Consider the following 25,189-nt stretch of genomic DNA (forward strand, 5'->3'; position numbering starts at 1 on the left):
TTTTATTGCTTTGGGGTATCTGCAAACTGCTAGGCTGTTCTGGTTTAGTAACACAATTCAGTTTGTACTTCATTAGTCATATTAGTCATTCAAGTTAGATTTAAATTTGGGACATTAACTTTGTCCTCAGATTCATATTTTAATTGAACATTTTTAAAGCCTAAAAATAATATTGATTCCATTGCAATTTGTTTTTAAGTAGACAACATAATGAAATATGACACGAGTACAAACTGTCATTGAATTAATTATGGATTCAACTTGCGTGGATTTCTAGGCCATTTAAGCTTTATTTTCCTCCAAGCATCCTTTGCCTTATAAAGCATTAGTGTAGCAATATATGCTTAGCTTCTAATTTTGGTTTTGCTTTTGTGTTTTCTCTCTCTTTCTCCTTCTGTCTTGGTTGTATGTTCCTTCTTCCCATGGTACTGTGCTCACTCTTTACGTGCATCACGTGTGAATACCACCCCCTATGCTGACCAATCAGCTGTTGGTGAAGGGGGTGAATGAAACTCTGGTAGCTCAGAGGGTTGTTCCTGCTCTCATTACTCTCTCCAGTGATCCTGAAATGTAAGTTTCTTACCTGACTTATTCATTCAGCATCCCTTTTAATATTTGTTGAGAAATAACCATCAGTATTTTTAAAAATCATATTGATGTTTCTTTATAATTTAGTTTAAGTTACACTTATTTTGAATAAAAATTAAATTTTATTCTGTTGTTCCAATCTTGTCAGGATACCATTTGTTTGATATTAAGCCAAATTAAAATACTATTATGAAACAAACCTGTAGCTTAGAATTTGACTCATTCATTGTAAGCCTGAATTATACTTTTAGGTTGAGATTTATAAGTAGTTCAATCAATTTCAGATATTCTGATATGCTGATGGACTATTTCCTCCAGGCTAAAAAGGGATGCTCCACTAATCTCACTAACAGGTCATTACCAGAAAGCATAGTAGCATGAACCAAAGCCTTAACCATTTTAATGTCTGTTGTGGGTGACTAAACCAAGAAAGGCCAATGAGTCTGCCTGCCCATCCTCAGTCACAGCTAACCCAGTTCTCATTCCAGTTTACCAAACCATTTTTTATTGCATGTTGACTGGTTTACAGCTGACTCTTCGAGGCATGAGTGAAGCATTAGTTGACAAGCGGGTTGCTCCGGCCCTTGTTACCTTGTCCAGTGATCCTGAATTGTGAGTTTCACAGACTGCGACCTTAAGTTATCCTGTCTGTCTTTTTGAGCATTCTTCCTGGTCTGCTTTTATTTATTTATTTGTTTTGATTTTGTCATTGCTAGAAACTAATAAAATATAAATTGTGCCCATATTGAATATATTTTAGCTTTATAAGCTGTTTTCTTGAAGGAAGGTTAAGTTATTTATTTTCTTATTCCACAGCTCTGTCAGGATTGCCACAATTCCTGCCTTTGGCACCATTATGGAAACAGTTATTCAAAGAGAGGTAGGAAAGCTATGAAACTGAATAGTGTTACTGTCCTCACACGTGGTGCCATTTCTGTAACAATTGCTCCCTGGGAAAGGCAGTAGACATTTTACTTGGTAAAATGTGCAATAGCACTTCCTGACAAAATGTCATCTTCCTTTCAAACTTATTTTCATGTTTATACAAAAAGATTATCTTTCCATGTACAATAAATTTTGTGTATATTTTCAGGACTTAATTCTGGTCACTATTAGTATTAGAAGAAGTGTTCACCCTTTCTCACAGTGCACATACTTTCTTCCCAAATACAAAAACCCCTCACACAATAGAAAAGCACGTTATCTGTACAAAATGATGAATCATTTGTACAGAGACGCCATACTTCACATTTTATTTCTTGATATTTTCATAAAGAGGATGAACTCTTTGTGTATACAGTCATTACATGTAAGTGAGGCTTGTTTTAAATCACTTTTAAAGTTTCGCCATGTTAAATGTGTGAAACTACCTAACTATATGCTTTTTAGCTTCAAGTTATTTTAATAATTAACGGTGTGTTCTGTTATAGAGAATATTTCTACCATAAGGAAAATATATATGCCACAAAGGGATTCTTTTCATCTTTCTGGAAAGCCAGGCAAGGATGTGACCAAGATAATACATTTCCCTCTTTTAAAATGTGACATGAAAGAACATGAGAAAGGGACTCATTATTTGGGTCAGAAACCATAGCCCTTCGAGAAATTCCATTTTCTCTTGTATTTAAGAAAAATACTATTTAAAAAAGAGAGATCCTATTTTCCTGCTGACACATTTAGAGATAAATTAGCTAGAATATATTTGTTCTCTATGAGGTATCAGACTATATCTTTATTCTTAGACAACCTCTTGCAATTAGTAAATTCATATTCCCTAATTCTAGAGTCAAGGATCCTGGGTTTAAATCCTGCCTCTGATGCTATAAATCTCTGTGACTTCAGTCAAGTTATTTAACTTTCTCTGTAAAATGAAGAGATTAGACCCAGATGGTCTGGGAGACCCCTACCACCTCTATACATACAATTCTAATAGGAAACGCTTGTACCAAAAATTGAACAGTCAATCTGAGACTGGTGTTTTCTATTTATTATAGTAACAACTTCACATGCTTTAATAACTGTCTCTTCAGAAATGAAAGTAATAGAATTACATCTCCACAAATGTCTTCTCATCACTAATTCATAATTCAATGTTACAACCACTTAAAACTTCACAATCCATTCCCCAGAATGCAACCTTTTCATTCCAAGACATATATACTCTTAACATTGTTGATGATTATAAGTGAATTTTGTCAACTAGAACTCCCAACAATTTCTGTTGTGTTATTCTGAAAATATGCTTTTGGATTTTTCCTGTCCCGGCTTTCTTTAAAACTTTGAAATTGTAGTGATTCTGTAGTAAAATATTGTTAGTTAATTGTCAACAAATGTTTGTTAAATATTTTTAAGATGAGGGATATTTTGGAGTCAGAAATTTTTTCTCATGTTTCTACTGGGATATCTTACAAGTGAGTACAGTATTCTGCAGAGCTTGCAGTCTTGCCAGAATTTCAACATGCTCTTAAATCCTAAAATAAAATATTTTAAGGAAATGTGAGTAAGAGATAAGTCATTGGTGAGTCATCAATTCAAAAAGTGAATAAATGGGTAATTTGTACTATGATTTATAATATAATTTTAAACTTAAATTGTAAATCTTAGAAACTTAGCTCCATTTCCTTAAAACAATTTGTGCTAATGATTTTTTCCTTATTTTATACATTTCTTTTGTTCAGAAATGAGATAAAATATCTTGATAGGACTTGGAGATTTTTCCAAGTTTTAAATCTTTTCTAGACCAAACAGAACAAGTTAAGTACAAGTTTGGCCTCTATTCTCCATAATAGCTCTAATTACTTTAAGCAAAGTCTAATTGTTCTCATTTCACGTTGCAAGCTAAGTCTCTGAACTTAATTTTTTTTTAAATTTTTGTTAACGCCGTATACTTGTGAACCTTTTATTTACCAAGTGTATATGTCTGTTTTAAGTTACTGGAAAGAGTGAAAATGCAGCTGGCTTCTTTCCTGGAAGATCCTCAGTATCAAGACCAACACTCTCTGCATATAGAAATCATAAAGACATTTGGAAGAGTAGGACCTAATGCAGAACCTAGATTTCGAGATGAGTGTAAGTTAAATTATTATAGTATTCTAACTTATATTAGAATATGTTATTCCTTAAATTTCAATGAACAGCAAAGCCTTTATGAGCATTACTGACCTTGTGATCCTGTGTGCCACGTGAGGCACTTCACTTTATACTCATCATACAGAAGCTAGCAGATAGCAGTAGATGGGTTGGAGTGTATAACCTGGGGGCAAATCATTTAACTACTTTCAATGTTTTAATATTATCCACACCCACAGAGTTGTTGTGAGGATGCTTTGAGGTAACATATAAATCACTTTGCAAACATTAGTGTGTTATATAAATGGTATATAGCATCATTATTATCATCATTATTACTAAATCATATGCTAAAAGCTGGAAGTATAAGATGGACATCTTTTCTACAGCTTAATCTTGAAGAAGTAAGTCATTTACTTAGGGACATCTAGCTAGTGTCTCTCACATGTAGGACTTGAATCCGGGTCTTCATGGTTTTGAAGTTAGCTATACTGAGCTGTGCTGTCTTATGCTAGAGTTGGATTATAAAGTACTAATCTTGATGAAGATTTGTTTCATTGACAGCACAAGCCAAGTAAATCAAAGACAAAAGGAAAATTAATGCAATCTTCTTTTATTAAATGTGGTAGTGATATTTTGTCTTTAGTGTAAATGAGAAAGCATCTCATTTACAGTATCCACAAAATACTTTGTTAGTAGCTTTTATTTCTTAATAATATTTTTGATATATGCCATCCATCAGAGCCAATTTTTGCTTTCAGTTGAAATGAAATTGTGTGTGTGTGTAATTATAGGTTCCCACACACATACACATTGCATAGTTGTTTGATTGTGGTACTAAAACTGAAGTCCAAGCCAGTCCACTGTTCTGTATACTAGACCAGAAGGACAATAATATATTAAGATGCTGATTATCAGAAAACTACTAGATATAAAAATGTATTTTAAATTTTATTTAGGAGAAAATGTAACATTTTTACTCTTTCTTTTTCAGTTGTTATACCACATTTGCACAAGTTGGCTTTGGTCAACAATCTACAAGCTGTGGATTCCAAAAGATTGGATATTGCTACCCATCTGTTTGAAGCCTACAGTGCACTTTCCTGTTGTTGTATCCTTATTTTCAAAGAAATTAATATTTAACCCATATTTTTGTTGCCTTGTAGTATATGTTAGTATTTTGTAGTAGAGATGTTAGTATTTTTGTAGTGGACTTGTTAGTATGAGTATGTTAATAGAGATATTAGTAGTTTTTCTCCTTGAATTGCATAAGAAAATGAGTGTAGTTTTTAAATTTTTTTCTTTTCCATTCATTTCTTTTTGTATTCTGTCCACTTCCACTTTATTATGTAATATCTTTTGAGTGCTGAGACATGCTCTATGTTACAGTGGATAGGCAAAGTCCTAATACCCAGTTTTGAAAAATATTTATCTACCTTAGATAAATAAACAAATTTGGACAAAAAAGTGAGAAAAAATTGAGAGTGCTTCAGGAAAAACATAGACTGGTTTTCAGTTTGTTTCCCAAAGCTTCATCCAACTTAGATGTCTTTACTGAAGGAGATACATTGTTTTAAACTTTATGTTTTCTAAGAAAATGCCTAGCATCTGTTTTATATATTCCATATGTGGGCAGTGACTGTAGTTCTACCATGTCCAGTAGTTTCCTTGCCTCTTTTCTAGAAGGAGATTGGCCAAAGCTCATTGGTGAGTGGGGAAGATGAAGAATTGAGAGAGAGGCAGAAAGAAGGGGAGAGAAGAAAAGAGAAAAGAAACAAAGGAAAAGATGAAAGTTTGTAGGAGATAAATTTTATCTTAAAGAAAGAAAATATTTGGGAAGAAGCAAGGAGGAAAATCATCAAATCTAGGAAAGCTTTTAAACTGCAATTTGAGGGGAGGAAATGGTTCATACATACATAAAATAGGAAAATTTGCCCATGTTATGGAAGATAATAGATGTGACAAAAGAAAAACAGCAGGGAAATAAATACCCAGTAATTTTTAGGATAAAATCGCAGAGAAGGAAATTAGGAATAGTTTTTATGACCTTGTATGTCAATAAATTGAAATATAAAATCAGTAATTTTCAAAATGAACTAAAAATCTAATTGTAGAATTTAAATTAATGTCATATTAAAAAGTATTTTCAAAGGAAACTGCTCTAATAGATGTATGCTGCTACTCTAGCATGTATAGTATATGTAAAAGTATATATGTGAATTGAACTTCACAAACATAAGAAGATGCATGGTAGGAGAACTTTTGAATCAGGATTAAATAAAGAGGTGAAAATGTACAGGGCCCAGCATATAAGGTATTGTATCTAAAGGACTTTTGCAAACCATACAGAGTCTATTATATATGCCCATTTTTATTGTTTCCTTAAGGATAATGCTATTAGAATCATAAAACCTCAACAACTATCTAGATAATCATACCTGATCAAGAATTTCTTCTACAACTTCCTTGATGAAAGGTCATCCAAGCTTTGAAGACCTTTAGTTCTGCTTTTGAATAGCTCTAACCATTAGGAAGTTTCTCCTTGTATTGAGATGAAACTTGCCTCTCTGTTATTCATTGCTCCTACTAGCTCTGTGCTCTAGAATTAAATAAATGTATCCCTTTCCCAAAAGATTAACCTCTTAAATGCTTGAAGAGCCGCCATTTGTTTGTTCTGAATTCTTCTCTTCTCATGGCTAAAAGTTGTTTCACTTAGTTTTCATGCAGCATAATCTAAATTACCATCCTTGCATACTTTCCAAATTACCAGTGACCTTTCTAAAATGTGACAACAACAGCTGAGTACAGGATTACAGATGTAATCTGACAAGGGCAAAGCATTGTGGATTATCAGCCCTTTCTAAATATTGTACTTTTCACCTTGGCCTAAGCAAATCAGCTTTTTGTTTTAATACCATATTACATTATTAACTTCTTTTGAGCTACAAACTAATAAAACCCCAATATCTTTTTCAGACAAACTACTATTTAGCCACCCTTCCTTCATCCTGTATTTTAGTGACCTTGGTTTCTTAAGAAAAAGAAGACAAGTTAAGACATGACATTTGCTACTGAAGATTATGAACTTGGCCCAGAAACACTATGTGTGTGTTTATACACACACACACACACACACACACACACACACACACACAATATGTATTTATGTGTATATATGTATTAGTGATGATGGAAAACAGTTATTCAAACATCTGATGAAAGCTAGTTGTGTTTTTTTTAATATAATAATAATCTTATATAATTTTACTTGCTGGTAATTTTATCTGTTAGAAAGTAGAGGAAGGAATGAAGAGACTTTCTTCAGACTTCTGTAATATAAAAAACCAGTTAATTGATGATGTATAGAGGATGACAACCTGGAAAGAAATAGTGAACCCATTTTCTTAATAGTCAAAGATAGGATTGATATTATAGAAAGATGGGTGAGTAGTTAGGACAAGAAAACTTATTATATTCAGGGAATGATAAGGAAAGATGCCTGAAGATCATTAAAAAAACAAAAATCCAATTCTGAGATATAGTTGCAAATGATCCAACAAAGAAGAAAAAGGAAATATCTAAAGACATTTCTCCAGTAAATTCAGATTTTTAAAAGGACATGTACAGAAGGAGAAAGAGAAATACACAGGCACAGAAATATACATATATGCACATGCATATACATATTCAGAATGAAAAGGGAGGTATAGGAGTAATAATAGTATCAGGAAGGATAAAGTCCAGAAAGGTTTTTTTTTTTTTTTTTTTTTTTTTTTTTTTTTTTTTTTTTTTTAAGGTATTTGCAAAGCAAAAAGAAGGAAGGAATAAATCCACTGCTGGAGACAGATTGTGTAATATTAGCAAGCAACTTAGAAAGCAGAACTACTAAACTTCTGTTTTGCTTCTATCTTCTCTATCCAGGAGAATGATCTTAAAACTAGAAAGTATTAAACAAACATGACCAAAAAAGAATTCAGATCCAGAATTGGTGAAAATTTAATGAGGTTAGTTTGGCATGGACTGTTTTTAATAAAGTTAAACTGTCTTTTTTAAGGATAACTAATGCCCTTTCTAAATGTCCACAAACTTCTTGTTAATATCTTCTAGGATTTTGTTTGGAGTAGATATAAAATACAGGAATATAATTGAAAAGTCTCCCTATTATCAAAAACTTTGATCACTATTTTTCTCCTTTCAAAATTTCCAAAACAGAAATCATTATCTTTTCCCCAAATCAGCCTTCCTCATCTTCCCCTTCACTGTAAAGGGCAATGTTATCCTCTCTGTTCCTGACTCCCATCCTAAGAATCATCCTAGATTCCTATCTCTTACTCTGTGCCCTACCCTCCATATCAACCTATCAAAGCCTATTGATTTCTCCTTTGCAGTATCTCCCAAATATGCCCTTTTCTCTCTTTGACATTGCTACCACTCTGATGCAGGCCTTCATCACTTCACACTTGAATTATGACAATAGGCTACTTGTGTGTTTGCTTGACTCCAGTCTCTCCCCATTCCAATCTACCCTCCATTCAACCACTAAAGTGATTTTCCTAAAACATAATAAATTCTGCTACTCCCTGTTGCCTCCAGGAACAAATGCAAAATATCCTCAGGTGGCTTTTAGAACTCTTTATAACCCAGCCTCTTCCTAACTTTCCAATAATCTTCTACCTTTACTCTCCAAAGTGTAAATACACTGGCTTCTGGCTTTTGGCTTTTTTTTTGAATGAAATACTTTAATTCTCAGCTCTGGGCATTTTCTCTGGCTCTTCTCCCTCCTCCCACTGCCATCCCTGCAATACTGTCAACTATTTTATTCCAACTATTAACCTCCTTAGCTTCCTTTAATCCCAGCTAAAATTCCACTTTCTACAGAAAGCCTTTTCTAAGCCCTTTTAATTTTAGTGCCTTCCTTCTGTTAATAATTTCCTTTTTACCCTTTATATAATGCCTATTTTATGTATTGTGTCTCCCATTTGACCATGAGCTTATTTACAGCAAGGATCCTTTTATTTAAAATTTTGAGTTTCAAATTCTATCCCTCCTTACCTTTCTTCACTCCCTAAAAGTTGGTAAGCAGTCTGATATAGTTATATATATACCAAATTATGCAAAACATTTCCACATTAGTCATTTTGTACAAGAAGACTTGAATAAAAGAAAAAGAATTAAATATAGTATGCTTCAGTCTGTATTCAAAAAATATCTTTCTTTCTCTTCTCTTCAGGAAGATAGTTTGCTTCATCATTTGTCCTCTGGGATTGTCTTGGATTATTTTATTGCTAAGAATTGTTAAGCATTCCCAGTGTTTCATTAAACAGTATTGCTTTTACTGTGTACAGCGTTCTCCTGATTCTGTTCACTTTATTATGCATCAATTCATGTAACTCTTTCCAAGACATTGTCTTGCTTGACATTTCTTATAGTATGTTAATATTCAATTACAATCATATACCACAGCTTGGTTATCTATTCCAGTTGATTGCCATCCCTTCTATTTTCAATTCTTATCCACCTCATTTGTTTATTTTTGTATTCCTAGCACTTGGCATAGTGTTTGGCACATAGTAGGTACTTAATAAATGTTTATTGATTGATTGAGAAGTAATGGACTCACATTGCAGATTGAGACTTTTTTTGAACATGGCCAGTGGAGGAATTTGTTTTGCTTAATTATATGTGTTGGTAATAGGAACTTTGTTCTCTTTTTTTCTAATTAGGAAGAGCAGGGAAGGGACAAAATAAACTAAGTTACTTTCTATAAAAATTATCAGTAAAAAAAAGATTAAAAAAAAAAAGATCAGTAAGACTGATTCAGCAAATACAACTTTTCTTTCAGATTATTCAAAAATGTACTTTGTCCAGTCCTAATCACTTGATCTCATTGAAAATAGCTAGGGTCTTTAACATTTCTTCACTTGTCTTTTTTATTTCAACAGAGTTCACCATGCTATCCTTTCCACACCATTCATTCTCCATACCAAAGAAAATCTACAGTTGAGTTGTATACTGCCTTCTCACCATTGTTCATTATCTTCATTACCCCAGAGTTACTTTAAAAAACAGAAACAACAGCAGCAACAACAACTTTACATTGACTTCATCATGATTGACTGTCGGCCTCACCTTGTTTGGAGCTATAGTATTTCTGATACTGTTAACCAACATTTCACTATAATTGTTATATTCATCCTTAATTGCCTGCTTTTTATTGTCTGTATATTTCTTTTAAAATTCTAAGTTATAAGGAATATCATATGCAACTGTGTCAATCTATATAATTGACACTGACTTTTGGTGGGAAAACTATATAGTTCAGTTAGAAATCGTACTAGATTTAAAGTAAGGGGACCTGATTTGAGTTCTTAGCTTGCTATGACTTAGGTTAAATCACTTCACCTATCTGGATTTAATTTTCATCATCTGTAAAATGAAGAGGATTGAACTAGAAAGTAGCTTCCAACTTTTAAATCAATGATCTTACAATTATCTTTAGTTTTTCATTTTCATTATCTAAAAAATTTCTGTTTGTCTTAGGAGAATTTTATACTTCGTATCCATGTTGGGCTCATTCCTTTTATTAACTCTTAACCATTGAATCTAACCTGTTACTTCTTAGAACTTTTTAATGTAAGCTCCTAAAATATAACAATGTAACAGATTATACTCAGCTTTACTTTACTTTTCTGTCAAAAATTCTAATATTAAGTGGTCAACCCTACCCCCAAAGTTCCCATCATTTCTTCTTCATAAAACTGTTGGTCAGAACCTGATCCAGAAAAGCCTTTTCTTTTTTTACTTCAAAACGTCATTAATATAAATCAAAATTTTACTAGCTACTCTGCTTTTAACACAGAGAAGACTTAATCATTCCAAATCATTGAAGTTCCTCATCATTATCATTTATTTCCTTTATCTATCTTCCATTTCTTAACTAATTCTGTCTTTTGTCTAAATTGCCTGTAGATAATTTTGCTTCTGTTTCTTCCTCCATTAATTATTATGTAAATAATTTCAACTTGTTTCTTTTTCTTTTCCAATTTCCAATAACAAGATTTAGTTCTCATGCTAAGAGTATCATTTAATAGACATAAAGTGCTAACCTGGAAAGAGCAGATGTGGAGACAAAGAAGAGTTTTAATTTGAAATATTTGAAAGATAGTCATGTATAGGGATATATTAGATCTCTTTTGAAAGATTTAGTAACAACAGAGGTTTTTGAGAGAGATCAGCTTGATGTGAAGAGAAAAGATTCCTAACAATTAGAGACCCTAAACGCACTTGGGGCTGCCTTGGATCCCCATCTTCTTGGGAACTATAAATGAATAATGAGTTATTAAACATTTTGAAGAAAAGATTCTTTTTCATTTATAAATTTGACTAAATTAGCTTCAATATTCAGTGAATATTTTATACTCAGTAAAACTCAGTCTTGCACAAAGGAAATGCTTAATAAGTATTTTATTGGGTAGAATTGTGTGATGCTACCAAGTTTTTGTTTTAAATATTTCAAATTAACAGTAAAGGAATTTAATTTCTAGAAAAGTCATTAATGAGTAATTGCAAGTGAGGTTATATGGATTAAGAAATGTCCGTGCACATACCCACAGGAAATTTAAATAATGTATTTTTCCCTATTGACACTCTTTGTGATTTGCTTTTACTAGTTTTCTTCATAATTATTCAAAAACAATTTTTCAAACTTGTGTAAGTGTATCCATTAAGTTCAATTTGCCCAGTTCAATTTATTTAAATATAGGCTAGTTGTGTTTTTATTTAACAATTACTTTTCTTCTCTTGAAGTGACATATTATCAAAAGGTGAGATAACTAAAAATAGGCAAAAATAAACCCAAAGTAAAAGAAAATGTATAAAAAAAAAAATTTAAAGTTATTTTCCCAGTCTTTCTGAATTTGGAAAAACTATATCACTTTGCTTTAATTCCTTAACCATCTTCTCGCTATAGTTATTTCAGAAGATTTAATGGTTAATCACTTTTTACCAGGACTCAGGTGTTTAAGGAATGATATGGAACATCTCTCACCAGAGCATGAGGTAAGCATCAGTGAATATTGGTGGGCATTGTTAATGTATATATGTGATGGGTTTACTTTTTCCTCAAGTAGACATTTCCACAGTTTTGCCAAGAACCCTGATTACTTTCACTATTTTTTTAAATTATAGTTCATTTTAATGCTACAGATTTATTTATGAAGTTAAATGTCTTTTCAGATATTTCAAGATCATTTGTATAAGGTTGGATTTTGTTTAAATCTTATCATAATAAATCCATACTCATTTAAAGTTAAAAGGGATGGGCAGATAGGACCAATCTGTGGACATCATCATCATCTCTTAACTGTTCAGTTTCTAAGATCTCAAACCCTAAATTTCATTCCCCTAACCACAACCTCATTTACTTATTTTTTTTTTAGTGAACTTAATTTTTATCTTTATTGTACCTCTGGCCTTTCAGCTCCTTCATATTTTTCCGTTCTGTTTGTATTTTCTAGATTTCTTTTGATTCCTGCCCATTCTAGACTTCTGATCAGCCATTTTATCTATTCTCTCTGGAATACCTTGTAATCCCAAACTGCTCTGCCCTATCCTACCCACCTTTCCCGCCTGCCCCCCTCATCTCTAACTCTGACAGTGTAATGGATGGGGCTTTGGTTAAGTGAACTTTGGATTCTAGGTGTAGAAGATATTTAGTCCTACTCCTACATTTTATTGAGAAGGAAGCAGGGTGAACAGGACATCTTCTTGAATGTTCTCTACCATTAAGGGATGATAATATCTTGATTTGCTTTAATGTTAGTTTCCTCTTTAAAAAAGTGAAGGAAATATTAAAGGGAAATTCCTCTCTGCCTCCAATTCCCATCATCAGTGAGGAACTAGTTTCAGGTGTAGATATGATTGGCACCTGGGAGAACAGGGGAGTGAAGACTCTTCCCCCAGAATTTGTTGTAATTGAGAGAAGAAAGCCTAACAAAGTAGACTCTGGCATGTGTCTCAGATATTAAGAAAACAGATTTCAGAGGAGGACTATGTGAGTTCCCATGTGCTTAAGTTATTCTTTAAGGGCAGTTAACTCAGAAAAGATAGAAAGATCTTGAATGAAATTCCAAAAAGACAAATAATATTGATGAGAAGAGAAAAGGAAAGCTTTCTAAAAGGACCAGGTAGAAACATAAAGATCTCATCATCTTACTTTAAAAATATATATATATATATGTATATATATATATGACGGAAGTAAAAGATAGTCAATATAGGAAGCATGACGTAAAAATAGTGACATTAGAGTTGCAGTTAAAGTTGATCTGAAACTGGAAAGAAATATAAGATCAGAGCTCTAAAATAACTTTACATAATGTAACTACTTTCTGAAGCCATTATCCTCTTTACTTTCTTCCTTTCAATTAAAAATATGTGCAGTTAGTACATAACTATATCCAAGGCACTCTAATAAGTTCTGTGAGGACTTCTGTTTTAGTTTAATTTAACATATTTATTTAATGCATAAGATATGACAAGCTCTGTGTTTTTCTTTACCACCATTTGGCCCTTTATCCTTTGACTCTTGGTTTCTAACAAGTAATTTCTAAAGAAGCACCGAAATCATCAAATCCAAAGGCTTTTTCCCAGTCTACATTTTTTATTCAGTGTGTAGCATTTCATCCTATTGGGGTCTCTTCCTCCGCCCCCCTTCTTAAAACCATTCCCTTCTTTGAATTTTGTAATAATGTGGTGTTTTAAGTTTCTTCTTTGATCTTTTTTGTCCTCCCTCATGAAAGGGGTGTTTCTCAAGGTTTCTACTTTTATCAAGGGATCTTAATCTATTGAAAAATCATTCTAAGAGATTTGTAGATATCATGAGACTGCCAGAGGGTTCCATGATGCAAAAAGGGTTAAAATCATATGCCCCATAAGAATCTCTAATTTCCATTGCTACTATCTCCTGGACTACACTTTCCAAACTCTTGCTATGTGTTTTCACTTGCATAGAATTATCTCACCTTTCAAACTCAATATATCTAAAAACAGTCATCATTTAACCTAGTTGCTTTATCTATAATTCCCTCATTTTGCAGAAAGATACTGACCTGATTTGATTAGGTGAATTTGCTCAAGTTTACACAAGTACTAAACCAGGATTTGAACCTTGAATACCCCAGTATTTTCCAAATTGACATAAGTAGTATTTAACAGAAGAGACAGAGGCATTGTTTTTATGATTGTAGATTCTAGATTAATGGAAGAACAATAAGTATGACAGCAAATTATTTTAATATATTTAAAATATATAATTATTTTAATTTAAAAAATATATAATGCCTAATACATTTTGATTTTTTTATTAATTTAATACATTTGCTAAGCATTTGCTTTATGCAGAACTTCATACAAAGTGTTAGGGAAAATACAAATATTAGCTAAGATCTTGTAGAGTTTACTGTTTTTTTGGAATGTGGAGGAGAAGAACTGTGAGTCAAAGTCAGACTATAATACACAGGATTGTACACTGAGTACATTGGAAGGTTGCAAAACAGAGTGCTAGTACTTTAAAAAGAAAGATCCTCATCAACTGGAGAATCAGATTGAGGTAGAGGTGCAGGTAAGTTGTTATTTAAATGGATGAATGGGTACTTATGTTTCATGATCTCAGAAGTGCTTAGGGTTCACTTTCTTCATACTGTAATATTTCCTATTCATGCTTTAGCATCTTTTTTCTGATTTTGATCATTTTTCCTTCTGATTTTTGGGATCTTCTCCATTAGTTTGTATAATTGTGTGCTGTGGTTTTGACTTTTCTGTTACTTTTGTTGTTTCAATCTTCTTATCTTGCATTTCAGGTCACTGATTCTCTGGCTTCTTCATTTTTTATTTATGTTATAGACCCCATCTTCTTAAACTGTGGGTCATGACCCCATATGGGGACTTATAACTGAATGTAAGGATTGCAAAATTACAATTTGTTACTAGTAAATGTTTCATTTGTGAACCTGTTTTATTTATCTGGTATCACATTAAAAATTTCTTAAGCAAAAAGGGCTAATGAATGGAAAAAGTTTAAGAAACCCTATGAATAGACCAACTAATTCCTGTCTGATGGCAATAGTAGGGACAGGTTACTGTTGAGTATACACTATAAGTTTAAAGTCCTGGTTTTCATGCATAAGATTTTTGCCTTACTGAGACTATTCTGTCTTTTATGTTAAAACTTTCTTGTAGCTCATGATACTGTAAAACAATTCTTTTTCTTAATATTTCAATAGAAATGCTTTATCTCAGTCATTATCACCTTTACTTACAGCTCTCTAGAGATATATCCTGAATTCAACTAGGATATCTGCTAAATAACTTCTAGGTTACAATTCTCTTTACTTGTTTCATTTTTCTATTTAAGAGACTTCCAGAACTATGTCCATTTCAGGTCATTATGGGCTCTCAAATTTGAAGCCTTTCTAACTAATAGCCCCCTCATCAGAGTCATCTGCAGCTCTTTTGAAGGGCTTAAGCGTTCAGTCCCAAAACTGTAGTACCAGCTGTAACCTGACTGACTTTCAAAAAGTTGAGTCAATATGCTTGTGTTGTTTTCTTCCAGCAATTAAAATGAGTCAGGGATCTGCAGAGGTCACCCAACTTTAAAAAGAACTCCCCACAGCTGGGGCAGTACAAATCCCAGAGCACTGCCCTCCTCAGCCTGGTCTATTATTTCTAAGCATTTGTCTAATACTGATGCTCATTTTGATAAACATTAGTATTTTGAACATAGAGAAAAGTACCAGATAATCCTAAACCCTTAGTTCTCTAGTCCAACTCATATAGGAATCGCCTGCATGATATACCCAACAATTTGTCATCTAGCCATGGCTTTCAGAGCTCTCCAGTATTCATGAGACAATGATAGAGAATTGCCTCAAGACCCACAAAGACTTAGATTCAATTCCAGCGTGATTCTGATTCTCTGCAACTTTGCGTTATACCATACAATGTCTTAGACTATGAATTGCACATCTTTCATGAAACAAGTAGTTTCCCACACTACTGAATCACAGGCCTGGACAAAAAGGAAGGAAGGGGAGTATATTGACATGAGTGTGATACTCCATTGATAATAAGTCTTTCTTTTTCATCAGGTTATTTTAAGTTCCATGATAAAGGAATGTGAACAAAAGGTAGAGAACAAGACTGTACAAGAGCCTCCTGGGTAAGTATGGCTACAATGACTGTCCAGTACTTTGAATTAATTCATTTAATGCATCAAAATTTAATGTAGGGCATTAGCAGTGTCTTTTCTGTTTTTCTTTGCAGTCAGCTAATTGGAAAACAAGAGTTTAGTCTAAAAAAAGTTTAATTTTATGAGTTATTTGTATAAGGCCATTTTAATACAAAAAGAATGGTGACTTGATGCTGAATTTTATTCGTTTCAAAGTTGCTGTTAGCACTAAGAAAAGAGTTAGTGAAGAAAAGCTATAAAAGAACAACCTATTTATAATCTAATATATATGGCAACAGTGGATAGAGCATCTTGCCTGGAGTCAGGAAAACCTGAGTTCAAATTCAGCTTCAAAAGCTTAATGATTTTGTCATCCTGTATAAGTCATTTAACCCTATTTGCTTCAGTTAACTCATCTCTAAAATGAGCTCGAGAAGGGAATAGCAAACTGCTCTAGTTGCTTTGCCAAGAAAAATGGCAAATGAAGTAGGAGGAGTGGGACATGACTGAAACAAATGAACAATATCTATTAGAAAAACTTTAGGTGGTAACTATTAAAATCAATTTATTTTAAAACTATATTTAGAATGTCATTTTCTAACTGAATTATTATTGATGTGTAAGAATCCTGATTAAATATCTACAAAAGTAAAATCCCTTTTCTTTAGTTAGAATTTTTATTCTTAGTTACATTATTAGATTATACAAACGGTTTTTTTTTTCATTTAGCAAAAAGCTTTAATAGATTTTTAGTTTAAAAATCAGATTGTTAATATCAGAGAATGCTTTTTTTATCTTACTAATAAAATCAGGGGTTTTGTTTTTGTTTTATGAAGTGTTAAGGTTTGGAAAGATTTTTGCCATTTTTGGTTTATTAATTAAAATTGTAATGCATTTTGGAATAAATTCAAGAGAAAAAACTTAATGAAAAATGATGAGTTTGCAGTAGTTGAGAGGAGCTATCCAAAAGACATCCTTCCTGTTCATTCTATATACAAAAATAAATTACTTTTCACATTCACATCCTTCTTAAATTTCATTTAGAATGTATTTTAAATGCAATAATGAAAAAAGAGAAATGCTTTTGTAACTTCCCAAGATTGCTTCCTTAATATAACCTTCCCTTTTTTTTAAGTTCTGTTTTTTATAAACAGCATTAGAAAATTCTTCCTTTGAGGGGGAAAAATTGGGAATTATGTAATATGTTCCTTTAAATATTCACAAGCTAATGTCTGAGAATTACAGAAAGGGAGAATTTCTCAACTTCACTAATTAAATACCTAATCAAATAGACAATTCTGAAACTGGATTTTAAAATTTTACATGAATTCAGATATTTTGAGGACGTGGTGTATATATAAAGTTGACATTTTAAAAGCATACCACAGTGTAAAATGGTTATTTTGGCAAAAATCCTTACTTCTGATTTGAAAGAATGCAATATAATGCCTTTAGTACACAGGGGGAGATTCTTTGTCTGCTTATGATAATTTGTCTTAGAAATTTTAGCAAAACATTAAGATTTTTTTAAATGATGTGCATCACAGAGTTTAAAAAACATTTATTAAAAAGACCCATTTAGTAAGATAATTTTATTCTTAGTCGAATAAGAAAGGATGGAAAAAGTCTTAAAATATAAAAATGTTTTTGTGTCAGGCTAGTAAGAGGAAATAGTCATTCACCTGTACTGCTGTTTTCTTCTTACAAGTTTTCCTTTTAGGAACTACAGTGCCAGATGACCTTTTATTTTGTGAGTTGCCATCACTTAATAAGTTTGGATTTATAAAGCAATTGTTAATTGCTTGTTAATCAGCTGACTGCTTTGATTGCTATGATAAATGTTACATCTTTCTACAAACTGACCATAGATTAAGTATTACTATGTGTTAATTGTTTTAGAAAATTAGACTGAACTAGTTCATTTGAGGGGGAAAAATTCTCTCTCCACAATCATTCCTTGTGTTCAAATATCTTTAATGATGAGAGTTTGAAAGGTGATTTTATGGCCAGAGTTTGAAGTACATACATTCCATTGGCATATGCTACTCAGTTATTCAATATATAATCTTGTGGTGGTAGAAATATTGGTTATTACTGTTTGATTGTTTTCAGTAGTTTTAGTTGTGTATTGCTTTTCTGGGTTTTTCAAAACTGCCTCTATAAAATCTATATCTATAAAATGAAATATTAGCCTCTAAAACAGTCTGCCTATCAAACAAATAATGTTATTTTGCTTTGTATTCACAAGAATAGGAGAATAGGCCTAGATTTTTTACTCTTCTCTTTTTTTTTCCTTATTCTTTCTAAGATTATGTTGCATGTAATGTAGTAGTAGCAGCAGCAGCAGCAACAGTAATAGCAGTAGTAATATTAGCAACAGTAGTATCAGCAGTAGTAGTAGTAATAGTAGCGGTAGAAGTAGTAATGGTGGTAGTAGTAGTAGTAGTACTTCTTTCATACAAGAAAGTGCTCTGTAAATACAAAGTATGTAAAACACAGAAATCATATACCAGCTTTTAAAACTAATTGTTTTTAAATGTCTCTTTTTTTGAGGGAGAGGGCAACTTTATTACAAAAAAATTACATGTGAGAAGAATTCAACTTATCAGTCACTCAGTACTTATTAAACACATTATGTACATCCTATGGTAGATTGTCAGATAATTTTAAGAGAGTATCCCTGCTCTCAAGAATTTTATTGGGAGTTTGGGAGAGTTGGTAAGTGTATGTATAAAAAGTTAACTAACAAACCAAGTAAATATAATTAACATCATCAATAGCAAAGCTGGTAATCCTGAAGGGAGTTAGATCATTGTAAAATAACATTAATTTCAGAATATACTTCCTTAAGATATGTTGTTGAAAAATGCCAAAATGTATCATTTTTCAGTTTTTTACATGAAATATTGCAACTTTTTCCTAGCTCCATGTCAATTGCTGCAAGTTTAGTAAGTGAAGACACAAAGACCAAGTTTTTGAACAAAATGGGACAGTTGACAACATCTGGTGCCATGTTGGCCAATGTGTTTCAGAGGAAGAAATAAAAGAAAGAAAATTCCCAGTAAACAAACACTAAGATGGACCTCAAGCAGACTGGTTCCTTGTACTTGAAGTACTTGCCTTTTTATTTCTTCTGTTTGTGTTCTTGCTGTATGATTTTATTCTAACCTCCAAAGATATTTGCACTGCTTTTGATTATTGCTGTGTATCTGTTAATTTTGGGGTTATAACTGTGGTTGATAGCAAATTGACTGTATGAAGTCGCTGTTCTGTGTTCTTGTCTCTTAGCATAATTTTTTTATATAGTGAAAAGTATTTTTTTTTATTTTCTGAAGGGATATCGGCAAATATCTGTATTATACACTGAGCTATTAAAATGGTACTTAAAATAATGTAAATTAAAAGTCATTGTTATGAAGTAATAAAAGTGGAAATTACTTATGTATTTAAATTATGAAAGAATAATGCAGACTTTTTATTGTTTCTACACTGACTAGAAAGAGCCACCAGCATTACTCTGTGCCTTTTGGAATTAAGTTTGTGTCTCCTGTAGGAAGTGTCCTACACTCCATTCATTCAGCATTTCCTTAGAATGCTGTGGTGAACTAGAGTTCCAAATCCTACAGTACATAGATAATGAAAAAACTTTCAGCATTTCAGAGCTTTTATGTATACTCTTTTAGTGCTATACCAAACTCTTCCAACACTACACAACAATCAACTTTTTGAGGAGATAAGCATAGAGGAATGAAGGAATTAATTGGTATACTTTTCCATTGTCCACTAGCCAAGGTGAATTTACAACTGGTTATGTAATAAATTTAAATGCATGAAATAGATTAATTTGAAGTTGAGATGAAATGATAGTTGTCTACTATATCCCAAGTCCGAATAGTTAAAAAAAAAAAAAATTGTTTAGACTAAGAATCTAGTGTTCATGTGATGTTTTCTTCAAGATATAATCTTCTTAAACAGTATTTTTGAAGAATATCTTTTAATTCCATATAGTACACCCCGTCCCTCATTCAATAAAAAAAAAAATACCTAAAAGTTTGCACTTTGGGAGAAAGTTTTCTTTTTTTTTGTAAAAACTGACTTGGCTAAATTATTGCTATTATTGGATAGTTCCTTCATTGCTCTTCATTCTTCATTGCAATTCTGTCTAGTTTTTTTTTTTTTTTTTTTTAATACCCTTTGCTTATTGTAGTTGGTCTTAAGTCGGTGTGCAGTTCTACTGGAACTTTATAATCTGTGCTTTTTGTAATTCGTGGTTGGAGATAGATGACATGCTGAGTGGAGAGTTTGATTGGCCTGGGAGGGAGGGAGGGAGTTGTAAGGATTTTTTGAAAGATGTGTGATATTTTAATAACTAAAAGGAATTCCAAATCAAATACAGTTAATGCACATAGCTGATTTTTGTGTGGTATAAAATGTTTTAACACATTTGGAACACAGTTGGAAAACACTCATTTCATGTGCAAGATGGTTTGTTATACATCATACTTGACCATGTGAAAAATTCACCATAGGCAAATTTTCCTTATGAAACCATTTCTCATATCCAGTGAAATAATTGTTCAATAATTAGTCTACCTGGGAACTGTTGGGTTCTAGGCATTCCTGAGAAATTAAAAGTGGCTACCTTTCATGTCAAATATGTTGATCTATTATAAATAAAATGTTTTGCATACTTGATTTGTAATTTTTTTCTATTTAAAATTTCTGCAGTATTATATCCAAACTGATGCAAAAGATAAAAACGTACCAAAACTTTGCTTCAGTTTGGAAACTTTATGTAAACTACCTCTTTGCTTTCCCCTTAAAAAGGGAATGTGTTATTGTAAGAATAACATTCAGAAATTTCAGAGATAATTAAAGAAAAATATATAAAATATTTATTTGTGCCAAATATATATTTGTGCCAAAAATGAACACATGTAATGAACAGGCTATCTTTCTACTTTGTAACCAAAATGTTTTTAATTAACTGATCAGGTTTCATTTTAGTTTAAAAGAAAACAGTCCAAAAATTTGGAAACAAAATCCCCAGTACATTTCATGATACAACCAACACTCTCTTATAAGTTTCAGGTAACATGGCACAAGCCAATTAAATGTGTCAATACACATATTTTTCTATAAGTTTTAATTTCACATGTAATTGTTTGCCATTTTATGTTAAAACAGAATTTTAAAAAAATAATAAAACTGCCTATTTAAGAATAAGTGGGGAAAATAGAGTAACTAGGTTCTACTGGAATTAGCAATAAGTCTGCCACTTCTATTCTGAAATAAACCTGTAATTCATAGGATCATAAATTTAGAACTATATATAAATGAACTTTATGTAAATGAAGAAACTGAGTCCCAGAGATTTTTAAGTAACTTTTCCCTATCACAAAGCTACTAAGTGGCAGAACTGAGATTCAAACCCAATTCCTCTGATTTCAGATCCAATACACTTTCCACTACTACATTCTATGCTGGAAACAAAAATAATAACAGTAATTACTGCTAACATTTGTGTAATTCCAATTTTGTAACAAGCACTTGACAAATATTCGTCTTTGTTACTATCCTGGGAGGTAGGTGCTATTATTATCTCCCCCTTTTTTTTTTTTAATAGTTGAGGAAGGTAGAAAAGTTTTAAGTGATTTGCCCAAGCTATGTGCCCAAAGAGGGTGTATTTAAATTTCTATTCTTCCTCACTGTAGGGTCAGCACTCAGTTTACTGTGCCACCAGCTGCCTTAGTGATAGACAAGATAAATAGGGTGTTGCAAAATACTCCAGGTTAGAAGACCAGCAGGTATTGAGAGTAACTCTTATTTCAAGAAAATTCTACATCTTTATATTATTTAAATAGCAAAATGCATAAAAAATTATAACAAAGGAATATTTATTATACATAAAAATTTTTAAAAATTTGAAGGATCTATAGTTTCACTGGATTAAGCATTCTTTTTAAAGATGATCACAGTTGATATTTGCTTTAGTAGATGGTCTTCACAAGTTGCTACAGGGAAAGAAATCATCTACAAGCCAACATCTCTGCAAACAACTAATCTTGTTCTCAGACAACAGATATAGTCTGTTGCTTAGCCTATAATTTAGCTTTTATCTTGATAGGATTTGCCAGATTTTATTCTCTCTTGGAATAACCTTGTGAATCCAGGATCACCTCCACAACACAGAGACAAAACAGTAAGACTAGTGCAAAATTTATACAGGTGTATACTATGAAGCATTAGTTTCCAAAATAGACTAAGAAAAACATTTGTATACCATTCACCTGTGCTGTTCTGGACCTTCATTTGGTTTTTGTTGTTGTTTATTTCCCTTTTTTTTTTTTTTTTTTTTTGGAGGTAATTGGGGTTAAGTGACTTGCCGAGGGTCACTCAAGTGTTAAGAGCTGCATTTGAACTGGACTTGACTCTTGGTTATCCACTGCACCTTCCTTTTTTTTTTTTTTTTTTTTTTTTGGTAATTCATAGAAATCTTTGAATGTCCCATTTGCATCTATACACTAGATTGAATTAATAAACCAAACATATCCCCAGCATAAACTCAATATTAAATTATATGTAGCATCCTAATAATAGTGCAGTGTTTTTAGTAATATCAAAACACTTTTTATGTTGACATATTGGTAACAAGAATCACCCAATTCATAATTAATTTGACCATTTTGTTTGTCCAGATATGGGAAAAGTCAAATCAACATGTATTGTCTTGTGCCTTTTGATGGCTCTCGAATTCTCAGAAGGCCTCTTTGTGATTATTACAAATTTAAAGACTTTCTCTAAATACTGAACTTGTTAGAGTTTAATGAACTGTGATTGCTGACTACTTTCATCAGGACTTGCCATTATAAAAAGTTGCAGCACAAACTGGTTTACTGTAAACTCTGTGTATAACATGCATGTATAAAGAGCTTTTATCATAGAAAAATGAAGCCTTAGAACATTGCAAATTGATCATTGAAGTTCCAACTTTTTAAGCAGATAATGTTTTCTTATAAGCATGTTTGTATACATGACTTTCATTTGAAATAGCTAGTTTCTGGTGTAGTACTGCTTTAATGTTCACTTTTGCGTTGCTGTTACTTAATTTCTCTAGATTTCTTTTAAAACTTTAAGCTGAATTTAGTCAGATAGTTACAAAGGACAGAGATATTTTTAGCAAAAGTAACCAATTTGTACACATTAAGTATAGTTGTTGAGTACTTGCATACCAAGTTGAGCGGTTCTGTTGGTCATTTCATCCCAAGTATATTGTGAAATCAGGATTCTAATCCAGTCCTCAGATTGAACCAAATCTCTAATTTGCAGTCATCAATTGATGACAAAATTTGGTTGATTTTTATTGTATTTTGTGTTACTTATTCACGCATGTTGAAAAAATGCCTAGAATAAAAATTTAATCGCACATACTTCCTGAAAAACCCCAAAAAATACCCCCTTGGATGTCCTCCACAGAAATGTTATCTCAATTCATTGAGTTACTAAGCTATACAAACACAGAGAAAACTGTAAGGAAACTTTACTTTTCTCTAAAGATTCCTTAAAAATACTTGTTTTTATAGAAATCTAAATATTGTTCCCAGAAGGGTACAAGTATAAGTTCTAATTCTTTTAATTAAATTTCACTAAAGGGGTATACTTGATTAGCATTCTGATTTCCAGCCATTTTGTATTGTACGAGTGGAATTCTTAAGCAAGTTTATTACATTACATAACTTATTTAATCCATTCCTTTTGTCTATAAACCTATTTGTTGCATATTGAAACTATTAAATATCTTTTCTTTATCTTCCAAATGTGTAAGTGGTTATGTTCAAGAAAGCTATATTTGTAGCTAGGTAACAGCAGATTCCTGTAATAATCACAAGGCCATCTGCTTTGGGAAAATCTGTGTCAACCACTAACTTAAAATAGATTCTTTGACCAAACAAAGTCTGCATTTTCAACCTTGGAAATACATTTTAGGAAAGCTGAGAATAATTCAGGTGAATTTCACATCATAAAAGAAATGTGTTCCTATTTCATTACATATCCATGAATTCTCATAAATCGTTTTTTCATTGACTTATATTTCACAGCTGCTTGATTTTTAGTTAATGATAGCAATGTTTCTTTGGACTTGAGTTTTTTTTCCTTTCAGATAGCTAATCTGTAAAATATATATTAAAATAGATCCATACATTTAAAGGGTCATAATTACAAATTTTATGTGCAAAATTTATATAATCACTTTGTCATTTATATAATCACTATATAATATAATTTTTGCTTTATGTATTTCTGTAGATCAATTTTTTCCTCAGTAAAATGAGAATGTTGGACTAGAGCAGATCGTAACCTTTTTTGCTATCATAGACCAATCTTTTTGGAAGACTGTTCCAAGAAGAAGCTCAAAAGCTTCATTCAGTGTGTTTATTGCTAAATTCCATAAGATTGTAAAGGAAACAAATATATTGAAACAGTTTTCAAAAAATTTTTAAAGTTCACAGGCCTCAGATTAAGATCCCTCAGACAAAGCTCTTAGCCATGCTTTTTCTATATCAAGATACCTTAAATTTGAGCTAATATATTCTTTGCCAGTTCTAATCAAGAGCCCTTTTTCTAATCCTAACAAAGCAAGAATGTTCCCTGAATTAGTACTTTTTACAGGACTCAGAATAAAATCAGGACGTAGTTAAGAAAAGTGAAAGAACTTATAGAATGTATAAGATGCTTTGCAAGTATAAGATGATATTAAAATTCTAATCCACTGATCAACTTTTGCACCACATAAGATAATAACTTTATACTTGTACTAGACCCTAGAGGTCATTAATCCATTCTTTTCTTCCCCACTATCATTTCACAAATGAAAAGGAATCTCAAATCATTTTAATAATAAATTGAAGTCCAGGATGGATGTTAGAGATCATTCCATACAATTAAACTGAAAGTGAATGACTGGCCTTAGAAGCTGAGCTGGGGCTAAAACCTTGGGCCTTTTCCCCCTACCTGAACTTATCTTCTACTGGATCTAATGTTTTATTTAATCAGAGGTGTGCTAACTTCAGCTCAAACCATTGTTAAATTTTCAGTTCAAGCAGTTATACCTTAGAAATTGACAAATTCCTACAAATCAGGGCTTGATTTATCATTTTGTTGTTTGTTTAGACTTAAGAAATTGATGGGGGAAATTTAATAATGCAGATTAATCTTGAAAGTATGTATATAAAATTTTCCCTCCAGAGAACCATTTGTTAAAGAAACATTTGCCATCATACCTCTAAAATGTAAGTCAATGAAATA

The 25,189-nt window shown here is 32.0% G+C and overlaps 1 protein-coding gene across 4 annotated transcripts in view; it reads left to right on the forward strand.

The window, feature by feature from the left end:
• RELCH (RAB11 binding and LisH domain, coiled-coil and HEAT repeat containing) overlaps positions 1-20,573 on the forward strand; it is a 123,502-nt gene extending 102,929 nt beyond the window's left edge. The window contains exons 23-29 of one of the 4 annotated variants that reach the window (XM_051969904.1): positions 1,118-1,200; positions 1,405-1,468; positions 3,519-3,657; positions 4,652-4,768; positions 11,627-11,715; positions 15,804-15,874; positions 18,807-20,573. In XM_051969904.1, coding sequence (XP_051825864.1) covers positions 1,118-1,200; positions 1,405-1,468; positions 3,519-3,657; positions 4,652-4,768; positions 11,627-11,715; positions 15,804-15,874; positions 18,807-18,927 — 684 coding nt within the window. In that variant the 3' untranslated portion in view covers positions 18,928-20,573. Of the gene's footprint in view, positions 1-487; positions 571-1,117; positions 1,201-1,404; positions 1,469-3,518; positions 3,658-4,651; positions 4,769-5,340; positions 6,748-11,626; positions 11,716-15,803; positions 15,875-18,806 lie in introns of those variants that run through there. The other 3 variants (XM_051969903.1, XM_051969905.1, XM_051969907.1) reach the window with 3 other exon arrangements.
• The last annotated feature ends 4,616 nt before the right edge of the window (positions 20,574-25,189 follow it).

This window comes from Antechinus flavipes, chromosome 1 (assembly GCF_016432865.1).
Source record: "Antechinus flavipes isolate AdamAnt ecotype Samford, QLD, Australia chromosome 1, AdamAnt_v2, whole genome shotgun sequence".
NCBI lineage: Eukaryota > Metazoa > Chordata > Mammalia > Dasyuromorphia > Dasyuridae > Antechinus > Antechinus flavipes.